The 27,624-nt window shown below is 44.9% G+C and overlaps 1 protein-coding gene across 1 annotated transcript in view; it reads left to right on the top strand.

The window, feature by feature from the left end:
- Positions 1-27,624, top strand: part of LOC124798732 (peptidyl-alpha-hydroxyglycine alpha-amidating lyase 2-like) — a 185,491-nt gene that overhangs the window by 67,176 nt on the left and 90,691 nt on the right. The window contains exons 2-3 of the mRNA XM_047262260.1: positions 1,772-1,908; positions 15,633-15,831. Coding sequence (XP_047118216.1) covers positions 1,772-1,908; positions 15,633-15,831 — 336 coding nt within the window. The remainder of the gene's footprint in view (positions 1-1,771; positions 1,909-15,632; positions 15,832-27,624) is intronic.

Below are 27,624 nucleotides of genomic sequence, written 5' to 3'. Positions count from 1 at the left end.
CCGCGCTGCATGGTGTCGTGGTTGCAAAGATGGACCTCGCCATGGACGTCGGGAATGAAATTGCGTATCATGCAGCCTATTGCGCACTGTTTGAGTCGTATCACGACGTTCTGTGGCTGCACGAAAAGCATTATTCAACTTGAAACTTCCTGGTAGATTAAAACTGTGTGCCAGAGCGAGACTCGAACTCATGACCTTTGCGTTCGTGGGCAAGTGCTGTACCATCTGAGCCACCGAAGCACGACTCACGCCCCGTCATCACAGCTTTACTTCTGACAGAATTTCATCTCCTACCTTCCAAACTTCACAGAAGCTCTCCTGCGGACCTGGAGAACTACTGAAAGAAAGGATATTGCGGGGACATGGCTCAGCCACAGGCTGGAGTATGTTTCCAGAATGAAAGTCAAAGGTCCCAAGTTCGATTCTCGGTCCGGCACACGGTTTTAATCTGCCAGGAAGTTTCGTATCAGCGCACACTCCGCTGCAGAGTGAAAATTTCATTCGGGAAACATCCCCCAGGCTGTGGCTAAGCCATGTCTCCGCAATATCCCTTCTTTCATGAGTGCTAGTTCTTTAAGGACCGCAGGAGAGCTCCTGTAAACTTTGGAAGGTGGGAGACGAGATTAAAGCTATGAGGACTGGGCGTGCGTCGTGCTTGGGTAGCTCAGATGGTAGAGCACTTGCCCACGAAAGGCAAAGGTCCCCAGTTCGAGTCTCGGTCCGACACACAGTTTTAATCTGCCATGAAGTTTGATATCAGCGCACACTCCGCTGCAGAGTGAAAATCTCATTATTCAGCATGGTGGCGTTGCATTCATGGTTCTTTCGAGCCATAATCCGTAGGTAGCGATCATCCACTGCAGTAGTAGCCCTTGGGCGGCCTGAGCAAGGCGTGTCATCGACAGTTCCTCTCCCTGTATCTCCTCCATGTCCGAATAACATCGCTTTCAGAATCAGATTTTCACTCTGCAGCGGAGTGTGCGGTGATATGGAACTTCCTGGCAGATTAAAACTGTCTGCCGGACCGAGACTCGAACACGGGACCTTTGCCTTTCGCGGGCAAGTGCTCTACCATCTGAGTACCCAAGCACAACTCACAGCCCCTCCTTACAGCTTTACTTCTGCCAGTATCTCGTCTCCTACCTTCCAAACTACAGAAGCTCTCCTGTGAACCTCAGCTGTGAGGACGGGGTGTGCGTCGTGCTTGGGCAGCTCAGATGGTAGAGCTCTTGCCCGCGAAAGGCAACGGTCCCGAGTTGGAGTTTCGATGCGGCACAAAGTTTTAATCTGCTGGGAAGTTTAACATGGCTTTGGTTCGCTCCGTGACGTCTGGACCCTTCTCTTGTTGAGACCGTTCCAGGCACAATATAACAATGCGGACGCGATCGGACTGCGGTAACGACCGTCTAGGCGCGGTTAACTACGGACAACACGAGTCGTGTAACTCCTTCCTGGTGGAATGACTGGATCCGATCGGCTGTCGGACCCCCTCCGTCTAATAGGGGCTGCTCATGAATGGCTGTTTACCTCATTGGGCGGGTTTAGTGTCATCTCTGAACAGTCAAAGGGATTGTGTCTGTGATACAATATCCACAGTCAACGTGTATCTTCAAGAGTTCTGGGAACCAAGGATGGTGCAAAACCTTTTTTGATGTGTGTATATGGCTATTTACCTATGTACGATGTCAGTTTAGTTCTATACGACATCGGAATAGGGTCACGCATGCTCGAGCTTGAGCTGAGACGTTGAGTGTGTGGTGCGTGTGCGCAGAGGGAGGCTCGGCGGCCCGTGGTGTCAGCTGGCTGGCCACGCACTCTGGAGGGCCTGGGCGAGGTGAGCGGCGTGTCCGTGGACCCCCACGGAGACCCCGTCATCCTGCACCGAGGGCCGCGACACTGGGACGCCGGGTGAGTGGCGCAGCGCTCCACCTCTTCCCCTCCTACCTGCTGCCCGGCTGTCTGGCAAGCTTCTGCTGCGCTCCACCGGTCAACTTACACTACTGGCCGCTAAAATTGCGACATCACGAAGGTGACGTGCTACAGACGCGAAATTTAACCGACAGGAAGAAGATGCTGTGATATGCAAATGATTAGCTTTTCAGAGCATTCACACAAGGTTGGCGCCGGTGGCGACACCTACAACGTGCTGACGTGAGGAAACTTTCCAACCGATTACTCGTACACAAACAGCAGTTGACCGGCGTTGCCTGGTGAAACGTTGTTGTGACGCCTCGTGTAAGGAGGAGAAATGCGTACCATCACGTTTCCGACTTTCATAAAGGTCGCATTGTAGCCTATCGCAATTGCGATTTATCGTATCGCGACATTGCTGCTCGCGTTGGTCGAGATCCAATGATTGTTAGCAGAATATGGAATCGGTGGGTTCAGGAGGGTAATACGGAACGCCGAGGTGGATCCCAGTGGTCTCGTATCACTAGCAGTCGAGATGACAGGCATCTTATCTGCATAGCTGTAACGGATCATGCAGCCACGTCTCGATCCCTGAGTCAACAGATGTCCCCAAGGCAGCAACCATGTGCACGAACAGTTCGACGACGTTTGCAGCAGCATGGACTATCAGCTCGGAGACCGTGGCTGCGGTTACCCTTGCCGCTGCATCGCAGACAGGAGCGCCTGCGATGGTGTACTCAACGACGAACCTGGGTGCACGAATGGCAAAACGTCATTTTTTCGAATGAATCCAGGTTCTGCTTACAGCATCATGATGGTCGCATCCGTGTTTGGTGACATCTCGGTGAACACACATTGGAAGCGTGTATTCGTCATCGCCATACTGGCGTATCACCCGTCGTGATGGTATGGAGTGCCATTGGTTACGCGTCTCGGTCACCTCTTGTTCGCATTGACGTCACTTTGAACACTGCACGTTACATTTCAGGTGTGTTACGACCCGTGGCCCTACATTCGAGCCGGCCGCGGTGGCCGTGCGGTTCTGGCGCTGCAGTCCGGAACCACGAGACTGCTACGGTCGCAGGTTCGAATCCTCCCTCGGGCATGGGTGTGTGTGATGTCCTTAGGTTAGTTAGGTTTAAGTAGTTCTAGGGGACTTATGACCTAAGATGTTGAGTCCCATAGTGCTCAGAACCATTTGAACCCTACATTCGATCCCTGCGAAACCCTACATTTCAGCAGGATAATTATACGATCGCATGTTGCAGGTCCTGTACGGGCCTTTCTGGATACAGAAAATATTCAACTGCTGCCCTGGCAGGCACATTCTCCAGATCCCTCGCCAATTGAAAACGTCTGGTCAATGGTGGCCGAGCAACTGGTTCGTCACAATACGCCAGTCTTGATGAACTGTGGTATCGTGTTGAAGCTGCATGGGCAGCTGTACCTGTACACGCCATCCAAGGTCTGTTTGACTCAATGCCCAGACGTATCAAGGCCGTTATTATGGCCAGAGGTGGTTGTTGTGGGTACTGATTTCTCAGGATCTATGCAACCAAATTGCGTCGAAAGGTAATCACCTGTCAGTTGTAGTATAAAATATTTGTCCAATGAATACCCGTTTATCATCTGCATTTCTTCTTGGTGTAGCAAATTTAATGGCCAGTAGTGTCGTTTTCCTTCATCTCCTCCTCAACCCTAAAGACGGTCTCTCAGATGGTTCCTGTGCGACGCCGTCTTACTCATTTTTCCTACCTTATGGTCTTTCCTTTATTCTTTTTTTTCGTGTCGTATCGTCTGTTATCTATGGCTGTCACCGCTTCTCTTTCCCGTTATCCACCTCTTTTCATTTAGCCAGTCACCTTGCTGGAGACTGTCTCACACACACGCTCCTGCCGTCTTCTAGGTTGAGTGATGTCTTCCTCCCCCCCCTCCCCCCCCCCCCCCCCCCCACTCTGTGGAGTCCATTTCCAAATTAGTCTTGGTCGCCAGTCGCATCCATTCTTTCTAGATGGCTGAGCAAATAACAGCTGTTTCTGTCGCCTCGATTATGGTCTCGCTGGCTCTCATAATATTTTTTACTATATTATGCTTCACACGACCCAACCACTATTCTCCAAACGTCCATCTCCAGAGTCATCAGCCTCTCTCTCTACCTATTATTCAGTTTACACGTTTCTACACCATATCTGAGAATAGTCTCAACAATATCTTTTGTTTCATAACTCTGATAAATTGTAGAAATGACATATTGTAACACATGAAGCTCCTAGATAATTTATTTCTGATTTCGATCAGTGACCATTTTCCAGTAACTGTTGTACCTATACAACGTTCTGGATATAGGACACTTTCACGTGACTAGGCTATTTGAAACCGTAGTAATATATACACAATACTTCAAGTTTTTGTTAGTAACATGTGTCAGCTGGATCTCATAAAACAATTGCCAAAATATTACATTTGTAAAGACACTACTGGCCATTAACATTCCTACACCAAGAAGAAATGCAGATGATAAACGGGTATTCACTGCACAAATATATTATACTAGAACTGACAAGTGATTACATTTTCACGCAATTTGGGTGCATAGATCCTGAGAAATCAGTACCCACAACAACCACCTCTGGCCGTAATAACGGCCTTGATACGCCTGGGCATTGAGTCAAACAGAGCTTGGATTGCGTGTACAGATGCAGCTGCCCATGAGGCTTCAACACGATACCACAGTTCATCAAGACTGGCGTACTGCGACGAGCCAGTTGCTCGGCCACCATTGACCAGACGTTTTCAATTGGTGAGAGATCTGGAGAATGTGCTGGCCAGGGCAGCAGTCGAACATTTTCTGTATCCAGAAAAGCCCGTACAGGACATGCAACATGTGGTCGTGCATTATACGGCTGAAATGTAGGGTTTCGCAGGTATCGAATGAAGGGTAGAGCCACGGGTTGTAACACATCTGAAAAGTAACGTCCACTGTTCAAAGTGCCGTCAATGCGAACAAGAAGTGACCGAGACGTGTAACCAATGGCACCCCATAGCATCACGGCGGATGATACGCCAGTATGGCGATGACGAATACACGCTTCCTATGTGTCCGCCAAACGCGGATGCGAACATCATGATGCTGTAAACAGAACCTGGATTCATCCGAAAAAATGACGTTTTGCCATTCGTGCACCCAGGTTCGTTGTTGAGTACACCACCGCAGGCGCTCCTGTCTGTGATGCAGCGTCAAGGTTAACCGCAGGCACGGTCTCGGAGCTGATGGTCCATGCTGCTGCAAACGTCGTCGAACTGTTCGTGCAGATCGTTGTTGTATTGCAAACGTCGCCATCTGTTGATTCTTGGATCGAGACGTGGCTGCACGATCCGTCACAGCCATGCGGATGAGATGCCTGTCATCTCGACTGCTAGTGATACGAGGCCGTTAGGATCCAGCACGGGGTTCCGTATTACCTTCCTGAAGCCGCCGATTCCATATTCTGCTAACAGTCATTGGATCTCGACCAACGCGAGCAGCAGTGTAGCTATACGATAAACCGCAATTGCGATAGACTACAATCCGACCTTTATCAAAGTTAGAAACGTGATGATACGCATTTCTCCTCCTTACACGAGGCATCACAACAACGTTTCACCAGGCAACGCCGGTCAACTGCTGTTTGTGTATGAGATATCGGTTGGAAACTTTCCTCATGTCAGCACATTGTAGGTGTCGCCACCGGCGCCCTTGTGTGAATGTTCTGAAAAGCTAATCATTTGCATATCACAGCATCTTCTTCGTGTTGGTCAAATTTCGCGTCTGTAGCACGTCATCTTCGTGGTGTAGCAATTTTAATGGCCAGTAGTGTACAGCGTTATGGATATAGGACATTTTCACGTAACTAGGATAATTGAAAACTGTAGTAAGATATACACAATTCTTCCAGATTTTGTTAATAACAGGTGTCAGATAGATCTCATCAAACAATTGCCAAAATATTACAATTGTAAATAATATTTTGTTCTGCAAAGGGAGATGCGTGGAGTGTCTATTATAATACTATAATTGAAAACTGTAGTAAGATATACACAATTCTTCCAGATTTTGTTAATAACAGGTGTCAGATAGATCTCATCAAACAATTGCCAAAATATTACAATTGTAAATAATATTTTGTTCTGCAAAGGGAGATGCGTGGAGTGTCTATTATAATACTATCCTAAGAAATTAAAAAATGGCAAATAATTTCTTTAATGACCAGTATCATCTTTGTAATACATTATGGGGTAACGCTCGTTTGACAACAGTCCCGGTAAACATGACGTCATTTTCGCGTCACACACAATATCGATGACCTCATGATCGGCTAACGACTTTCGTTAGCATTTGATACGGGTCTTTCCAAGGTCTCATGCGCGTTCACTGGAGATTTAGAAAAACACGTCATCCTTGGAATGAATTATTATAATAATTCCTATAATAGAATGTCATGTGATGCTTTATTGACGGTTAATGCCTTCATATAAGAGTGATCTCTTGGAAGTGACTTATTATCGTCAATGATTTACAAATTAAGAAAGAAACACACTTGTTTTATAATTTGCAGTATACCGTTTCAGTGTAACGGAGCACTGAAAATTTATGAAAAACACATCACCATTATCATTAAATTAATAACGCATCAACGATAGAAGCCTTCAACATGGGATATGATAACCAAGGCCAGAGTTAATTATAAGGTTAAGTATTAGCGTAATGAATAACGTCGTGGTTTCTGGAGTCGAAAGTTGTTGGTTCGCATCCCGTTACATGCAATTTTTTTCGTATTAGCATTGTTTACAGTTCTTCTACTTTCTTATGAATGTAATACAAGTATATTCTGCAGTAATGGATTTTATTTACATTCAGTCTGATCTGAGAACGAAGGAATAAATAAATATTTAACGATTTCCGAATATGTGGTTAGGCGGGAACCTAAGAGGACAGCTTAAATTGGTGCGACTGAAAGAACAACAATAAAAACTCCACCCCAACAGGCCACGTAGGCCTAAATGTACTGACTGGCCGCCGTTCAGAGGCATCGTCACTGGATGCGGATATGGAGGGGTATGTGGTCAGCACACCGCTCTCCGGGCCGTATGTCAGTTTCCGTGACCGGAGCCGCTACTTCTCAATCAAGTAGTTCTTCAGTTTGCCACACAAGGGCTGAGTGCACCCCGCTTGCCAACAGCGCTAGGCAGACCGGATGGTCACCCATCGAAGTGCTAGCCCAGCCCGACAACGCTTAACTTTGGTTATCTGACGGGAACCGGTGTTACCAATGCGGCAAGACCGTTGGTAACGAACAGCAATAAAATTCATATTCTTTCTTCTCACAAATATTTGGCTCTTTATTTCCGAATACGTGCAGCCTTTCGAGTGTATGGTTAGGCAGGGACCTAAGAGGACAGTTTGAACTGCTCGAGTGAAACGTGGAGCATTAATATACCCATTTTACCTTGTCAAAAACATTTCGCTGTTTATTTACGAATGTGAGGCTATTTACGAATGTGTTGTTTGGCTGGAACCTAAGAGTACAGCTTTAAATGCTGTGACTGAAACGAGTTGCAATAAAATTAGCGTTTTTTTCTTCTCACAAATATTTGTCTCTTTATTGCCGAATAATATAACGACTCCCGAATGTGTGGTTCGGCAGGAACCTAAGAGGACAGCTTAAATTGCTGTCAGTAAACAGAGGAGCATAATATCCAAGTTCTTCCTTGTCACAAAGTTGATAACTGATCATCCGGTAGTCGACATTGCGCATGACGTCAAACCGATGTAACGTTTGCGGGAATTGTTGTGAAACGAGCATTACCCTAGGATATCACGAAGATTTTCAATACATTTTTTTGTTTCTCAGTTCAAGTTGTTCATTCAAAATGATATATTGGATCTTAAATTATGCTAAAGATCCGAATTTCATATTTAATGAACAACTTAAACTGAAAAACAGTGTATTGAAAATTTTCGTGATATTGTATAACAAAGATGATACTGGTCATAATAGTAGTTATTTGCCTTTTCATTTTATGTGTCCTTTGGATAGCTGTGTAATGGACAATCTATTTACCTTTGAACAACATGTTATTTATCTTATACAAATGTCATATTTTGACAATTGTTTTATGAGATGTATGTGACACCTGTTACTGACTAAAACTGGAAGTATTGTGTACAGCTACAACTTGTTGGACTAATCCCAGGGTTGTCCATATTTTGCGTTCCCTTCGTCTTCAGGCTTCGTGAACTTCCTGCCTTGGTTTGCACGAGAATTTCCCTTGTTCCTCTCTACGTCTTCTCCAACTTCCTCCCTTTATTTGTTAGGCATCTTTAGTCTTTGCCTTATAAAGACCAAGACATCCGTTAGATTTTTTGATTATCTACTGGCGTTACGCTATCTCTTTCCCTTCCACTATTCTCTCAAGTGTATTGTTCTATCACTCCTCATTCGCACCGATTCGTGTGGGTTGCTTTTTGCCCACAGTATCAAAGGCTGCAACGTGTAGTATTTTCTTTTCTAAATCATTTCGTACACATTTTTTGCTGAGTCGTTCTGAATATTTGACAGTTTTCCAGCTATTTTTTAATTATTGCTATTTAGCATAAGAATAAGGAACATCTTAAAATTCTGCAAACTTTCAGTGGATAACTGGACAACTTACAAATGCTTGAAATTTATTTTTGAGCAACTGCCACAATGAGTTCTCCACAGATGCTTACCTTAAAACATGTGACGAATTGCTGAGTTAAAATGATCGCTGTTTCTGTGTTCGTTCCCGTCGATGACTTTCTAACTAACATGCTGCATCCTTCCTACCAAGATATCCTCAATCGAGACGCGAATTTCGTTTGATCATAATTATCGTACCTTCGTTATAGGTGTTACAACACTAATGCTTATGAACGAAGGTACGGTACTGAGTATCAAAAGATATTTCTGTCTCGACTGAGGATTTCTTGGTAGGGGAGGCAGCATGTTACCTTGAATGGAGACTCGTCGACAGATATATAAATCGCGTTAAGTGTGCCTCAGGGAAGAATGTTGATATGGTTGCTGGTCGTGTTCTACGATAATGGTATTGCAGAAATTATAAATACACACATCAAAAAAAGTTTTACATCACCTCAGTTCCTAGAGTTCCGGAACCTACACAGTAAATTGGAATAGAGATCAACATAAACATCATTTCCGCCCTTTTTATTGCTCATGAAAACCACACATTGCATGTTGTACCACCATATAGCAACACCTCCATAGGTGGTGGTCCAGGTTGCTGTACATACCGGTACCTCTAACACCCAGTAGCACGTCCTCTTGCATTGATGCTTGCCTGTATTCTTCGTGGCATACTACCCACAAGTTCATCAAGGCACTGTTGGTCCAGATTGTCCCACGACTCAACGGCGATTCGGCGTAGATACCCCAGAGTGGTTGGTGGATCACGTCGTCCGTAAAGATCCCTTTTCAATATACCCCAGACATGTTCGATGGAGTTCATATCTCGAGAACATACTGGCCACTCTAGTCGAGCTATGTCGTTACCTTGAAGGAAGTCATTCACAAGATGTGAGACGTGCACGATGGGGGCGCGAATTGTCGTCCATGAAGACGAATGCCTCGCCAATATGCTGCCGATACGGTTGCACTATCGGTCGGAGGATGGCATTAGCGTGTCGTACAGCCATTACGGCGCCTTCCATGACCACCAGCGGCGTATGTCGGCTCCAGATAATGCCACCCCTAAACAGCAGGGAACCTCCACCTTGTTGCAGTCGCTGGACAGTGTGTATAATTGGTTCAGCCTAATCGGGTTGCCTCCAGACACGTCTCTGACGATTGTCTGGTTGAAGGTATATGCGACACCCATCGGTGAAGAGAACGTGATGCCAATCCTGAGCGGTCCATTCGGCATGTTTTTGGGCCCATCTGTACCGGTGTCGTGGTTGCAAAGATGGACCTCGCCATGGACGTCGGGAGTGTAGTTGCGCATCATGCAGCCTGTTGCTCACAGTTTGAGTCGTAACACGAAGTCCCGAGGCTGCACGAAAAGTATTATTCAACATGGTGACGTTGCTGTCAGGGTTCCTTCGGCCATAATCCGTAGGTAGTGAGCAACCACTGCAGTAGTAGCCCTTGGGCGGCCTGAGCGAGGCATGTCATCGGCAGTTCCTGTCTCTCTGTGTCTTCTCCATGTCCGAACAACATCGCTTCGGTTCACTCCGAGACGCCTGGACTCTTGTTGAGAGCCCTTCCTGGCACAATGTAACAATGCGGACGCGATCGAACCGCGGTATTGAGCGTCTAGGCATGGTTGAACTTCAGGCAACACGAGCCGTGTACCTCATTCCTGGTGGAAATGACTGGAACTGATCTGCTGTCGCCCCCCCCCCCCCCCCTCCCGTTTAATAGGCGCTGCTCATGCATGGTTGTTTGCATATTTGGGCGGGTTTAGTGTCATCTCTGAACAGTCAAAGGGACTGTGTCAACGTCTATCTTCAGGAGTTATGGGACCCAGGGTGATGCAAAACTTTTTTTGATGTGTGTAATAACCTGAGACTTATCATACATAACGTTTATCCTTAATGAAATATTGCCTGAAAGAAAAGCTGCACAAATATTCAGATACTATTGGTAAAATTTCTATGTAATGCAGAAATAAGTAACTTACTTTAAATATTCAGAAATGTAATATTATGCTCATCAAGAAACGAAAAACGTTCTTTTCTGTGACTACAGTATCAGTAGGTCACTTATGGTTCGGTCAGCATATAGAAATACTCCGGTGCAATGATTTGTATGGATATGACGTGTAATGATATCATAAACTCAATCGTAGGTAAAGCGGGTTTGAAAGTATGGTTTATTGGTAGGATACTGGGAAAATGTAATAAGAAGATTACTTAAAAAAGACTCGTGCTACCTATATTAGAATATTGCTCACTTGTGAAGCGAAGACAGAAAATAAGGCTAACAGGGGATATTATTATTTGTATGGCTTACATGGTCATTTTTGAGTTCTTATGCAATGACTTTATATGTAAATGAATAGATGTACATAAAGAATACATGATATAAACGAACAAAAAGGTTATGTGTATGTCTTTCAAGCAGACCACAGATCTTGGTGTCAGCAAATACAGTTCAGTAGCGTCCAACAGGAAATTCCTGTAGTAAACAGTCTGCATTCAGTTACTGCGCAATTTACACAGGAACTCACACTCATACAAACAGGCACCGTTCCGCCATGCCCTGTACAGAATCGATTCAGAGCTCTCCATAGTTTCCTAAGAAGACCGGATCTGTTCAGACGTTTACTAGGATCAGCAATAAGGCGAGAATTAGCTGGAGGAAACTTCTGCCAGAACTGTTTCCATCTTTGGCGAACGTACAAGAGGCGCTTTTTGCGTCAACTGGGCGGTTTTCTGGATTTACGTCTGCTTGGGGCTGTATACTGTAGTTATTGTACAGAAGTGAATTCTGATGAGTAATACACTTCTGGAATTTTCTTAGAGTTACTGCTTCTCTCTGATTGGCGATGGCGCAACATTACGTAATACATACAATCAAAGAAGTAGTGTTGATTTAGTATTGCCACTGTTTACTCTCACTGCTTGATTTAGTTTAACCTCGACTTTGTGAGCATGTAAACTGCAATTCCATTACCCAACAGTAGGGTAAGGCAAGACCAGTGTATCCGTACAAAGAATAAATGCATTTGCACCACATCCTGACCCAGCTAGTTTTCTAATAATATCAGTTCTGGCGTTCACTTCTTGTCCTATATTTTCTAAGGGTTCTCAAAGGTAAGGGGCCCACTCCTAACTCACCAAGTATTTTGGGTATGGGTCATGTTCCAGAGGGACATTTTCAGAGACCACATTTAATTTGTGATTCGCCTCACATTTACGAAGATGGTAAGCATTCGCCCCTTCGAAAGATTTGGCTTCGCTCTCTAGTTCTTAGAGTAATCATACTTTATGTTTAAACCTGTGGTCAAAGCTCCTTTTTCACATATAAAAGGCAATATCCTGACTGATCCATCATCGTCCAGTCCAAACCGCTAAGCATACAAACTTTCTATTTGGAGAGGGCGTTGGTCTTATACTGCAGACGTCGTTTAAAAAGGGACATTTCAAAATTCATACCCCAAGGAGGTGAAATAGGGTGAAAGAGTTTTTGAAAATAAGTCGCTACTGAGGCAGTTTTGAAGCTAGACCTACAAAAATTGGTATCTGGTTCTCGATCGGAAATAAAGAAATACGCGTTTCAGTTATTTTGGAAATTTAATCCGTAAGGAGGTAAAATAGTGGGTGAAAGGTGTTTTTGAAAATATGTCATTATTAAAGAACTACTAAAGCATTTTTGAAGCTACATTTGGTGTTTGACATCTCAGTTAAAAATAAAGAAAGTGTAACCTCCCAAGTGTAAAAATAATTGCATAACATTCACACTTAGTGTAACCTCGCAAAACATAAATTCCGTAACCTACGTAACCTACCAATAATAAAATGTGACTAATCTCTCAAAAAAATTGTGGCTCACTTATAACCTTTCAATAATTTACTGTGAATTTACTGGTAAATTTTGGACGTTAGCAGTGCTGCGTCATGGCCATGAAAGATCATTTTGATTAAATTGAAAATTCTTACCTCAATAAGGTCGCCGGATAACGCATATATATCTGCTCCTATAAGAAACTTTTATGTCACAGCCCAGTGCAATGTTGGCCGATAGATTTATCATGTATAAAAGGAAACAACTGATTTTTCTTTACAATAATCGGGATGACTATGGATTGGAAAAATTAGTAAATTCTTTAAATTGAGATGAATGATTGCCAAAGGTTAATTTTTATAAGAAAGATTATTATTAAGAGGTTTTTTAAAAACATTTACATGGGACTTGATATAACAGTAGTACATATCGGCGAGGCTGCTTTTACCTTATACTACATCGCTCAGGCATCACCATTGCTCCCCACGACCGGCCCAGGCAACTCGATACACCAGACAGCTAGCTACAACTTACTCCTACTGCCACACAGTTCCTATTGCAGCCAACACTGCTCTTTGGTCTGACATTCTCTTATAGCTTACACATCGCAGGCAGCGCGTGAGCAATCCACCGAAATTACATCCGCTCGAGTGCGCTAGCAATAAATTCCTTAGTCATGGACCCCTTACAAAAGTGTTGGGGAATGAAATTTTCTATGGAAATATCACCACACGCACGCAAAGAGGGTGGTGAACAAAACCTTTGGAATGTAGAAGTACATTCTGGAAAAATCATTCTTCTATGGCTTTCATTAGCCTGTCAAGTTTAGAAGGTGTTGCAATTTGTGAATAACATAAAATTCGATTAAAGAGACATACACATAGACACACACACAGAGACACAAAGAAAAATCCATGCAGACCACATTGTTAAGCAGTGGGTACTAAGCTAGAAGTGGATACAGAGTGTACAAAGGACAGTAGGGACGGTCACACCTCGGGGAGTGGCACTGATATCTGATATGCTGAAAATCATGCACTTACAGATGACAACTTGAAACGTCCCCTTAGAAAAATTTATGAATGACTGTGCTGATAAACCTCTTACATTATTTGATTTTCAAACAGCTGAGCAGAACTGACCGTACTCAGACATTTCTCACTTACCTTATTCTGATCATCACTAAACTGACACACAATATTTTCAGCGCAACGCAATCTGACTTTCAATAATCTCTACAAAAGAATGGCCCTGACTAATAATAGCCTATACCTTTCATGAATCACTTACCTCACAAAAATCTTCGTTACTCGAACTCCTGCAATACAGCGAACGCCAATACTGCCAGCTAAATAAAGGATTCTAACTACTTAAGGCACTAACTACTGATAGGCATACTTAGCAAATGAAATATTTTGATAGAGAACAAACAATGTATTTACCTTAATAGTGTTCAAAAGTCATAATATATATACAGGGTGAGTCACCTAACGTTACCGCTGGATATATTTCGTAAACCACATCAAATACTGACGAACCGATTCCACAGACCGAACGTGAGGAGAGGGGCTAGTGTAATTGTTTAATACAAACCATACAAAAATGTTTTTAACACAAACCTACGTTTTTTAAATGGAACCACGTTAGTTTTGTTAGCACATCCGAACATATAAACAAATACATAATCAGTGCCGTTTGTTGCATTGTAAAATGTTAATTACATCCGGAGATATTGTAACCTAAAGTTGACGCTTGAGTACCACTCCTCGCTGTTCGATCGTGTGTATCGGAGAGCATTGCAACATACATCGCGTTTCTACGGAATGATCTGCCAACGTTGCTCGAAAATGTCCCACTGGAAACGCGTCGACGTATGTGGTATCAGCATGATGGTGCACCTGCACAGTCCGCAATTAACACTAGGCTGACCCTTGACAGGATGTTCGACGGGCGTTTCATAGGACGTGGAGGACGCATAAATTGGCCAGCCCGTTCTCCTGACCTTACACCTCTGGACTTCCTTCTGTGGGGTACGTTAATGGAGAATGTGTACCGTGATGTGCCTACAACCCCAGAGGATATGAAACAACGTATTGTGGCAGCCTGCGGCGACATTACACCAGATGTACTGCGGCGTGTACGACATTCATTACGCCAGAGATTGCAATTGTGTGCAGCAAATGATGGCCACCACATTGAACATCTATTGGCCTGACATGTCGGGACACACTGTATTCCACTCTGTAATTGAAAACGGAAACGACGTGTGTACGTGTACCTCACCCCTCATGGTAATGTACATGTGCGTCAGTGAAAAAGACCAATAAAAAGGTGTTAGCATGTGGACGTAATGTGCTGTTCCAGTCTCTTCTGTACCTAAGGTCCATCACCGTTCCCTTTGGATACCTACGTAATTCGGTGCTCTCCGATACACACGATCGAACAGCGGAGGAGTGGTACTCAAGCGTCAAGTTTAGGTTACAATATCTCCGGATGTAATTAACACTTTACAATGCAACAAACGGCACTGATTACGTATTTGTTTATATGTTCAGATGTGCTAACAAAACTAACGGGGATCCATTTAAAAAAAGGTAAGTTTGTGTTAAAAAACATATTTCCGTGCATTTTTTTATGGTTTGTATTAACCAATTACACTAGCCCTTCTCCTCACGTTCGGTCTGTGGAATCGATTCGTCAGTATTTGATATGGTTTACGAAATATATCCAGCGGTACCCTCCGCCACACACCGTCAGGTGGCTTGCGAAGCATGGATGTAGATGTAGATCTAGATGTAGGTGACTCACCATCAGTTCATGACATCCAGTCTTACAAATTTACTGTCTCTGATCGACACACGTCCAGATCATCCGCTCTCAAAACTCCGCCATCTCTCCCCCCACATCCACCACTGCTGGCGGCTCACCTCCAACTGCGCAACGCTACGCGCTGTTCACATCCAGCTGCCCAACACTACAATATCAAACAACAATGCAAACCAGCCACAGACTACGCACAGCACAGCCAGTGATTTTCATACAGAGCGCTACGTGGCGTTACCAATAAAAAAAGCTAAACAGCCTACTTACAAACTATCCGCACAGACTAGTTTAAGTAGTGATTGATCCCGCGCTTCGCATGCGTCATCGGTGTGGGCGTTCAGTGCAGTGTGGGTGGTGTGCGTGTTGCGGCAGGGCGTTCAACTCGACGACGCACTACCAGCGGCGGGCGGAGGGCCCCATCGCGGTGGACGCCGTCCTGACGCTGGACGCGCACAGCGGCCGGCTCAAGCGCTCCTGGGGCCGCGGGCTGTTCTACCTGCCGCACGGCCTCACCGTCGATCCCAGGGGCCACGTCTGGGTCACCGACGTCGCCCTCCACCAGGCGCTCAAGGTAACCCAACTGTAGCACCGGCTCCATTCCACCACCACCTTAGTCTCGTCCAAGTCCAAAGAATACACACGCAGTTGAATGAAGGCAGCTGTTGCGTTGGAGAGCGAGGGACCCTGTCGCTTACTCAGAAGCTGAGCGTTTTACTTGATTGCGATACATTCAGACCTTGTTCTGGAATTAAGCTTGACATTTAGGTGGGCTAATTTCAGACAGTTTCCCCAGCCCGTACACTATCTGATCAAAAGTATTCGGATATACAGGGTGTTACAAAAAGGTACGGCCAGACTTTCAGGAAACATTCCTCACACACAAAGAAAGAAAATATGTTATGTGGACATGTGTCCGGAAACGCTTACTTTCCATGTTACAGCTCATTTTATTACTTCTCTTCAAATCATATTAATTATGGAATGGAAACACAAAGCAACAGAACGTACCAGCGTGACTTCAAACACTTTGTTACAGGAAATGTTCAAAATGTCCTCCGTTAGCGAGGATACATGCATCCACCCTCCGTCGCATGGAATCCCTGATGCGCTGATGCAGCCCTGGAGAATGGCGTATTGTATCACAGCCGTCCACAATACGAGCACGAAGAGTCTCTACATTTGGTACCGGGGTTGCGTAGACAAGAGCTTTCAAATTCCCCCATAAATGAAAGTCAAGACGGTTGAGGTCAGGAGAGCGTGGAGGCCATGGAATTGGTCCGCCTCTACCAATCCATCGGTCACCGAATCTGTTGTTGAGAAGCGTACGAACACTTCGACTGAAATGTGCAGGAGCTCCATCGTTCACGAACCACATGTTGTGTCGTACTTGTAAAGGCACATGTTCTAGCATCACAGGTAGCGTATCCCGTATGAAATCATGGCGGTGAATGGAGGAAGTACAGTACATACTGACGAAACTAAAATGAGTTTTAACATGGAAATTAAGCGTTTCCGGACACACGTACACATAACATCTTTTCTTTATTTGTGTGTGAGGAATGTTTCCTGAAAATTTGGCCGTACCTTTTTGTAACACCCTGTATATTAGTGGACATCGATATCCACCCTTCAGTTCTGCTGACGACACTTCCAGTTAGGTGTCTGAGTATCTGTGGAGGAATGGTAGCCCATTCTTCTTCATGAAACAAAGCCAGAGAAGAGAGTGAAGCTGGATGCTGGCGTCACGAGCAAACTCATCCCAGAATTTTTGCGTTTGGGTCAGATTGGGACTCTGGACATACCAGTCCATTTTGGGAATATTATTGTCCACAGTCCATTGCCTCACAGATGTTGCTTTATGAGAGGGTGTATTCATGTCGTTCCGCATTTAGTGTTTCCTTAAGCGCAATAATGGGACCACACTTCTACCACGGAAAACATGACCCATACCATAACATTGCTTCCTCCGTACTTCACTGTTGCGCTACTCGTTCGCCGAACCTAGATCCTCCCATTAGATTACCACAGGGTATGCATGATTCATCACATTAGATCACTAGTTTGCTGTCATCCACTTTCGTTACGCCACCTCAATTGTGTGGCTTTTGAGGAGGTGCTAACCGTTGTATCCCATTCTTTTTAAATCCCATTGCACAGTCATTGTACTACTTGGGCTGCTGGTAGGACTTTGGATCTCACGAGTGATTCCTTCCGCTTATTTCTTAGTTTTTACAGCCACCATACGCAGTGATCGACAGTCACTTTCCCGCCAGTACATGAGATCTACCAGGTCTTGGTTTAGCTATGGTTGTCCCCTCGCGTTTCCACTTCACACTCGCGTCACCAACAGCCGTTCCACGTTCGAACTCACTGAGCTGCTCTGACTCACCTGTTCTGCTGTTACTGCTTCGCTGTTGACAATCCTTCCCGCCTACTTTTCTAGTAGCGGGTCTGCCTCACTTCAAGAGGTCAATTCCGCATTAAATAGGATACTTTTTATGAGACAGTGGATACTGGGGCAACTCGGGGCAGGTGACAGTGCTCGGAGACTCAGTGACTGTGAACAAAGCGCTGTGTAGAGGAAACAAGTTTCTACGTGTCCAACCTGTTGGGCTACAAGTGAGAGATATTCCCCTACGCCTCACGGAGCATGTTGTATTGTGTCGACGCATGGGCTGGCAGGAACACGGGAAAGAAAATACCTCACTAGACATGATGCTTCGAATGAGTGTTGCGAAACGCCGTTACGAGGTCTACTCAAAAGCTTCCAGAACTTTGCCCACAAAATTTTTCTGCGCTTAGCGTTAGTCATTGTGCATGGTCTCCTTCGAAATACTCTCACCCACAACTACAACGCTCCCAAAGCCGTTTACACTTCCAGAAGCAGTCTTGGTACGCCTCTTGCCCGATCACGCAAAGTGCCGTCTGCGAATTTTCTTTTATTTCGTCCATCGTTGAAAATTTTCGTCCTTTCAACGGGGTCTTCAACTTTGTAAATAAAAAAAGTTCGCAGGGGCCAGGTCTGGAGAGTACATAGGATGGAGCATCACAGTGATTTCTTGTGCTATAGCCACACGGCAACAGGAATAGATGTGAGGTTGCGTTATCGTGATGCAAGAGTCATGAATTGTCTCGCCACATTTCAGACCGTTTCCTTCTCACATTTTCTCGCAGGCGTTGCAGCACGCCCCGATAACAGTGTGTCCTTGTGACACGAAGTCATGATGAACTAATCCTTAAAAATCGAAGAAAGCTATCAGCATGGCTTTGACATTTGACCTGACGAGCTTTTTTTGGCCTTGGAGAACCTTTCCCGAGCCTCTGCGAAGTCTGAACCGTGGTCTCAACATCATAACCGTAGACCCACATCGCATCACCAGTTATGATCTCCTTCAGGAACATCTCGTCCTCGTTTGCACGATCCAAAACCTCTTCATAGATTGGAAGACGAAGGTCTTTCTGGAGACGAACTTGGCGGCAACGCGAAGCATTCCAAGATGCTGTGTCAGCATTTCATGACATGATCCAATTGAAATGTTACATTCTTCTGCAATTTCTCAGTCAGTCTTCGATTGGCCCCCACTGTTTCGTTGACGTCCCTGTCATGAGCGTCGTCGGTAGCTGCCGAAGGGCGTCCTGAAGGAGGGTCATCTTTAACTTCCGTCCGGCAATTTTTAAACCGTGTGAACCATTCGTGACACCGACTACGGCTGAAGAACTCATCACCGTAAGCTTCATTCATCAGTTGCTGTGCCTCTGTAAAGGTTTTCTTGAGTTTCATGCAAAACTTAATGTAGGCGCTTTGCCTCTATAACTCTGCCATCTCGAAATTCGCAAACTGTGCGACATAACGTTCTACTCAACACAGCACTGAACAATAACTAACGGACATACAACAATGAAACCTCCGGCACACAGGCGTGTGCAGGGAAGCCAACCGCATTTCGCTGCAACACACATTTGGCGCGAAATTACGAATGTTCCGCAATTTTTTGAACAGACCTAGTATAGTTGTGGTAGCGACTTGCGGTTGTTTGGTCTGCAGAAACAGCAGCAGTGCACAGTCGAGGCTCTTGACTATGCTTAAGGATCAGGGCACACAGGACACGGATTTTGCAGACTTCTGGGGGATTTCAGCAACCTACACATTATTCTGAAATGTCTTTAGAGGGGACATATTTTAGTAGTGTGTTGTAGTATCATAAATTAGGGTGTTACTCAGTATCAATGAAAGATACCAATAAATATTTCGCTTGCTGAAACGAAGGCTCTGACTTGACATAGCCAGTGTAGGAACCTTCTGCTGCAGACATAGCCAGTGTAGGAACCTTCTGCTGCAGACACTTTGTTGCTGCAACTGGTGTCAGAAACTTCATACACTCCTGGAAATTGAAATAAGAACACCGTGAATTCATTGTCCCAGGAAGGGGAAACTTTATTGACACATTCCTGGGGTCAGATACATCACATGATCACACTGACAGAACCACAGGCACATAGACACAGGCAACAGAGCATGCACAATGTCGGCACTAGTACAGTGTATATCCAGCTTTCGCAGCAATGCAGGCTGCTATTCTCCCATGGAGACGATCGTAGAGATGCTGGATGTAGTCCTGTGGAACGGCTTGCCATGCCATTTCCACCTGGCGCCTCAGTTGGACTAGCGTTCGTGCTGGACGTGCAGACCGCGTGAGACGACGCTTCATCCAGTCCCAAACATGCTCAATGGGGGACAGATCCGGAGATCTTGCTGGCCAGGGTAGTTGACTTACACCTTCTAGAGCACGTTGGGTGGCACGGGATACATGCGGACGTGCATTGTCCTGTTGGAACAGCAAGTTCCCTTGCCGGTCTAGGAATGGTAGAACGATGGGTTCGATGACGGTTTGGATGTACCATGCACTATTCAGTGTCCCCTCGACGATCACCAGTGGTGTACGGCCAGTGTAGGAGATCGCTCCCCACACCATGATGCCGGGTGTTGGCCCTGTGTGCCTCGGTCGTATGCAGTTCTGATTGTGGCGCTCACCTGCACGGCGCCAAACACGCATACGACCATCATTGGCACCAAGGCAGAAGCGACTCTCATCGCTGAAGACGACACGTCTCCATTTGTCCCTTCATTCACGCCTGTCGCGACACCACTGGAGGCGGGCTGCATGATGTTGGGGCGTGAGCGGAAGACGGCCTAACGGTGTGCGGGACCGTAGCCCAGCTTCATGGAGACGGTTGCGAATGGTCCTCGCCGATACCCCAGGAGCAACAGTGTCCCTAATTTGCTGGGAAGTGGCGGTGCGGTCCCCTACGGCACTGCGTAGGATCCTACGGTCTTGGCGTGCATCCGTGCGTCGCTGCGGTCCGGTCCCAGGTCGACGGGCACGTGCACCTTCCGCCGACCACTGGCGACAACATCGATGTACTGTGGAGACCTCACGCCCCACGTGTTGAGCAATTCGGCGGTACGTCCACCCGGCCTCCCGCATGCCCACTATACGCCCTCGCTCAAAGTCCGTCAACTGCACATACGGTTCACGTCCACGCTGTCACGGCATGCTACCAGTGTTAAAGACTGCGATGGAGCTCCGTATGCCACGGCAAGCTGGCTGACACTGACGGCGGCGGTGCACAAATGCTGCGCAGCTAGCGCCATTCGACGGCCAACACCGCGGTTCCTGGTGTGTCCGCTGTGCCGTGCGTGTGAGCGTTGCTTGTACAGCCCTCTCGCAGTGTCCGGAGCAAGTATGGTGGGTCTGACACACCGGTGTCAATGTGTTCTTTTTTCCATTTCCAGGAGTGTATTTGCGAGATTGTAGCTCAAGACTTTGATAATGGACGTAAGTGATGACAATCATATTCATTGTTGTAAGACACATAATCTATAATATATCTGCAACAAAATGCAACAACATCCATTACCTGTTGCCTCACAACACACAGCATGAAAGCCACGAGCCACTCAGTGAAAGTTGGCCATGCACCACCAACAATAATGTACCCAGGTAGCAGTCCACCTGTCATAGTTCTGTTTGTATTAAAATAACACCTAACTTCCACGGAAGTGACACTGAAATACCTTGGTTCCCTTTCTAAACTGTGTGATGCAAACATGTTAGCTGTTTTGGTCCAAACAAGAGTCACATTAAATTGAGAAGTAGCTTTCTAAATACGAAGTATCATTAATTTAGCTGCTGTCCAAAACAGATAAATTATGTGGAACTAAAAACAGCAATGATGAAATTTAATTACATTCATATAGCTGATGCACCTAAACCTTTTTTATTGCAGACAGTACATTTATTTTCATTTTTCGTTACTTAATTGCTCTGTGTGTCATTATCAACAAATATCTCATAATTCCATAGAATTATTCAGTTTACACAATATTAACTTAATTGTTATTTAAAAATAGATACCCGCTGTCTACAAACAGATGAATTCATATACGAGGGCGTGCTGAAAAGTAATGCCTCCGAACTTTTATCTCTTCTCAGTATCGGTTGACGTAGTATTCTATGAAATTATGAGATATTTGTTGATAATGACACACAGGGCAATTAAGTAACGAAAAATGAAAATAAATGTACAGTCTGTAATAAAAAAGATTTAGGTGCATCAACTATATGAATGTAATTAAATTTCATCATTGCTGTTTTTAGTTAGTACGTCAACATGTTAAACACATTACTCGATCGTCTTTGCCGCTTCGCTGACCAAAATTGCAACACTCTGCCTCTGGCTGGTTCCGAACAGTACCGCGCAAAGTGGCGGTCGGCAAATAACTATGTCGGAAGCTTCGGGGGAATCAAATTTCTTTTGGCAATCAAAGTTCAGAATTCTCTCCCATTCTGTTTCGCTGCGAAATTGTTTGGAAAAGGCGTCTGCTTTCAGCTTATGTATGATAAGCTTGGCCTTCAACTCGTCGTTTTCCTTCAGATTTCGATACTGTTTTAGTTGCTCTTTGAAACATTAGCAAAAAGAACAGACATCTGTGGCAGGAAATCCAAATGCAATATTGTAATCATTATGAAACACATTTCGAAAGTATTCATAGTCACGGGCATATGTTTGTCAGGTTTTTCGTTGTACATTTTGTATAATTGGGAAACTGAAAGGTCAATACTTAAATATTGCATGTGAATATTTTTCCCCCTACAGTAGTGTTTCTCAGTTGGTTTTAACGATTCAATAAAATGTTCCACAGACCTCCTTCTGTCACCATATGTGCGAGATCTTGTGTCACAAGCTCTCTTGTCCTTCGGATATACTCCAGTGACCAGAAGTTGTTTACACAGATTCTGAACGTGATCTCGTCCTATCCTAAAAAACTGGATATTCGACAATATATGTGGCTGCAACATGACGGTTCTCCAACTCACTCGTCCAGTGTCCTACATCTACATCTACATGGATACTCTGCAAATCACATTCAAGTGCCTGGCAGAGGGTTCATCGAACCACCTACGCAATTCTCTATTATTCCAGTCTCGTATAGCGCGCGGAAAGAATAAACACCTATATTTTTCTGTACGAGCTCTGATTTCCCTCATTTTATCGTGGTGATCGTTCCTCCCTATGTAGGTCGGTGTCAACAAAATATTTTCGCATTCGGAGGAGAAAGTTGGTGATTGGAATTTCGTGAGAAGATTCCGTCGCAGCGAACAACGCCTTTCTTTTAATGATGTCCAGCCCAAATCCTGTATCATTTCTGTGACACTCTCTCCCATATTTCGCGATAATACAAAACGTGCTGCCTTTCTTTGAACTTTTTCGATGTACTCCGTCAGTCCTATCTGGTAAGGATCCCACACCGCGCAGCAGTATTCTAAAAGAGGACGGACAAGCGTAGTGTAGGCAGTCTCCGTAGTAGGTCTGTTACATTTACTGTGTTCTGTCAATAAAAGGCAGTCTTTGGTTAGCCTTCCCCACAACATTTTCTTTGCGTTCCTTCCAATTTAAGTTGTTCGTATTTGTAATACCTAGATATTTAGTTGAATTTACGGCTTTTAGATTAGACTAATTTTTTGCGTAACCGAATTTTAACGAGTTCCTTTTAGCACTCATGTGGATGACCTCACACTCTGCGTTATTTAAGATCAACTGCCACTTTTCGCACCATTCAGATATCTTTTCTAAATCTTTTTGCAGTTTGTTTTGATCTTCTGATGACTTTATTAGTCGATAAACGACAGCGTCATCTGCAAACAACTGAAGACAGCTGCTCAGATTGTCTCCAAAATCGTTTATATAGATAAGGAGCAGCAAAGGGCTTATAACACTACCTTGGGGAACGTCAGAAATCTGTTTTACTCGATGACGTTCCGTCAATTACTACGAACTGTGACCTCTCTGACAGGAAATCACAAATCCATTCACATAACTGGTTCCATAAGCACGCAGTTTCACTACAAGCCTCTTGTGTGGTACATTGTTAAAAGCCTTCCGGAAATCCAGAAATATGGAATCGATCTGAAATCCCTTGTCAATAGCACTCAACACTTCACGTGAATAGAGAGCTAGTTGTGTTTCACAGAAACGATGTTTTCTAAACCCATGCTGACTGTGTCAATTGACAGTTTTCTTAGAGGTAATTCATAATGTTTGAACACAATATATGTTCAAAAATCCTGCTGCATATCGACGTTAACGATATGGGCCCGTAATTTAGCGGATTACTCCTACTAACTTTCTTGAATATTGGTGTGACCTGTGCAAATTTCCAGTCTTTGGGTACGGATCTGTTGTATATCGTTGTTAAATATGGAGCTAATGCATCATCACTCTCCGAGAGGAACCTAATTGGTATACAGTCTGGACCAGAAGACTTGTTTTTGTTATGTGATTTAAGTTGCTTCACTACTCCGAGGTTATTTACTTCTACGTTACTCATGTTGGCAGCTGTTCTCGATTCGAATTCTGGCATATTTACTTCGTCTTCTTTTGTGAAGGCATTTCGGAAGGCTGTGTTTAGTAAATCTGCTTTGGCAGCACTGTCTTCCATAGGATCTCCATCGCTATCGCGCAGAGAAGGCATTGATTGTTTCTTGCCGCTAACACACTTCACATACGACCAGAATCTCTTTGGATTTTCTGCCCGGTTTCGAGACAAAGTTTCGTTGTGGAAACTGTTATAGGTATCTCGCATTGAAGTCCGCGCTAAATTTCGAGCTTCTGTAAAAGATAGCCAATCTTGGGGATTTTGCGTCTGTTTAAATTTGACATGTTTCTTTCGTTGTTTCTGAAACCTTGTTCTAACCCGTTTTGTGTACCAAGGAGGATCAGCTCCGTCGTTTGTTAATTTATTTTGTATAAATCTCTCAACTGCTGCCGATACTATTTCTTTTAATTCAATCCACATCTGGTCTACACTTATATTATTAACTTGAATGAGTGGAGATTATCTCTCAGGAAGGCGTCAAGTGAAGTTTTATCTGCTTTTTTGAGTAGGTACATTTTTCGCTTATTTTTTGAGGATTTGGGGATTACAATATTCAATATCGCTACGACAACCCTGTATTCACTAATCCCAGTATCGGTTTTGATGCTGGTTATGAACTCAGGATTATTTGTTGCTAAGAGGTCAAGCGTGTTTTCACAACCGTTTACTATTCGCGTGGGCTCCTGAATTAACTGCTCGAAATAATTTTCAGAGAATGCGTTTAGCACAATTTCGGATTATATTTTGTGCGTACCTCCGGAATTAAAAATGTATTTTCGCCATCATATCGGGGGTAAATTAAAGGCACCACCAACTATTATCGTATGAGTCGGGTACGTGTTTGAAATCAAGCTCAAGTTTTCTTTGAACCTTTCAGCGATTGTATCATCTGAACTGGGAGGTCGGTAAAAGGATCCAATTATTATTTTATTCCGGTTGCCAACAATGACCTCTGCCCATACTAACTCACAGGAAGTATCTACTTCAATTTCGCGACAAGATAAACTACTTCTGACAGTAACAAACACGCCACCGCCAACCGTGTTTAGCCTATCCTTTCGGAACACCGTTAGGTTCTTCGCAAAAATTTCGGCTGAGCTTATATCCGGCTTTAGCCAGCTTTCAGTGCCTATAACGATTTGAACATCAGTGCTTTCTATTAGCGCTTGGAGCTCTGGTACTTTCGCAACACAGCTACGACACCTTACAACTGTTGTACCAATGGTTCCTGTATCTACGATCTTCCTGTGTTCAGCCTGCAGCCTTTGTGACTGAAGCCCTTCTTGTGTTTTCCCGAGACCCTCGTACCTAAAAAAAACAGCTCAGTCCACGCCACACAGCCCCTGCTACCCGTGTAGCCGTCTCCTGCGTATAGTGAACACCTGACCTATTCAGCGGAACCCGAAACCCAGCCACCCCCTGGCGTAAGTCGAGGAATCTGCAGCCTACTCGGCTCTTTACCAGAGGTCCGCAATCGGTCCTGTCGACTATGCTGCAAACGGTCAGCTCTGCTTTCATCTTGCAAGCAAAACTGGCAGTCTTTACCACTTCTGTTAGCCGCTCGAAACCACAGAGAATCTCTTCTGATTCAAAGTGACACACATCATTGGTACCGACGTGAGCAACCACCTGCAGTTGGCTTCACCCTGTGCTCTTCATGGCATCTGGGAGGACCCTTTCCACATCTGGAATGTCTCTACCCGGTATGCACACGGAGTGCATATTGGTTTTCTTACCCTTCTTGTCAGCCAAGTCCCTAAGGGGCCCAATAACACGCCTAACGTTGGAGCTCCCAACTACCAATGATCTCACCAGAGGTCCGCAATCGGTCCTGTCGACTATGCTGCAAATGGTCAGCTCTGCTTTCATCTTGCAAGCAAAACTGGCAGTCTTTACCACTTCTGTTAGCCGCTCGAAACCACAGAGAATCTCTTCTGATTCAAAGTGACACACATCATTGGTACCGACGTGAGCAACCACCTGCAGTTGGCTTCACCCTGTGCTCTTCATGGCATCTGGGAGGACCCTTTCCACATCTGGAATGTCTCTACCCGGTATGCACACGGAGTGCATAATGGTTTTCTTACCCTTCTTGTCAGCCAAGTCCCTAAGGGGCCCCATAACACGCCTAACGTTGGAGCTCCCAACTACCAATGATCTCACCCTCTGCGGTTACCTATATCTTGCAGGCTGAGTGGTTTCCTCTGAAACACGACAGGCGACAGCATCTGGCTCAGGGACAGTGTCAGCCACAGACAGCACCTGGAACTGGATTGTCAGACAAACCTGAGAGTCCTTACGTGCGGCCGCCTGGGAAGTCTCTCTCCGCCTGCTACGTCCTGGGGCGACCTCCCACTCGATCACAGGTGAGGAGTCAGCCTCAGTGCGAGCAGTAACTGGGTTGGCCACAGGTGAGCACCGATCGAAGGACTTTGGATCCCCATGGCCGGCCCACAACAATGGTGCTAATCCACTGCAGCCTCAAGCTGTGTAACAGAAGCCATCACTGCCTGAAGCTGAGAGCGAAGTGTCACCAACTCGGCTCGCATCCGCACACAACAATCGCAGCCCCTGTCCATACCAAAGAGCGTGGAAAACTGAACTATGCAGATAAACGGACTATCGGCACGTGCTGTGCAACTCTACTCTAGACCCTAACAGAAACGCATGAACTGTGTCTAGTAGTAATACGCAGATATTCGAAAACCTAACTACCGAAGCACTCAGATGAAACTAAATAATTTATCCCTGATTATGAACTTGTAATACGTCACAAAATCGGTTTATTTTCCAACGCAAACGAAAACGCGACAACTGTGGCTATTATACATTAAATTTACATGAAGAAACACAAGAAACTAAACTATTAAAGCACACAAATGATACAATAAATTTCGCTCCTGGTTAGGAACTCGTAAATGACACAAAAGCGACTACTTCCCTATTGCTGCGTCTGTCTCGGTCGGCTACTGCTGCCTGACTAAATATTTTCAACGCAAATATTGAATGAGAACTTTCACGAACGTTGGGTAGGACGAAATTCTATTTTCAAATGGCCTACGAGTTCGAACTATTTGACTATTCTTGGTTTCATCCTTTGGGCAGCACTCAAAGATGGTCTATGACGAAATCCCAACTATGCCAGACGATATGTGTCGTCGAATCGGCAGTGCTTTTTAGTCCGTCGTCAACAGTTTGAACACGTGTTTAAATGAAGGGCAAAGTTATTTTTTTGGAAGACAAAATTACGTTATGTGATTTGGGCAGTTATCAAATCAGTGTTAGTAAACTGTTTATTTTATTAACGTATGTACGAAATTGCATTGCAATGTCAAATAAGTCGACAGCGTGTATTGCATGTAGCTGGTAACACTGTCATTACGCGCTTACGTTCAGCGTGAAATGTCGTTTTATTCTGCGGTGTGC

This window comes from Schistocerca piceifrons, chromosome 5, assembly GCF_021461385.2.
Source record: "Schistocerca piceifrons isolate TAMUIC-IGC-003096 chromosome 5, iqSchPice1.1, whole genome shotgun sequence".
NCBI classification, from domain to species: domain Eukaryota; kingdom Metazoa; phylum Arthropoda; class Insecta; order Orthoptera; family Acrididae; genus Schistocerca; species Schistocerca piceifrons.
The sequence above is the reverse complement of the archived record's forward strand: the minus strand, read 5'-3'. Positions and strand labels throughout refer to the sequence as shown.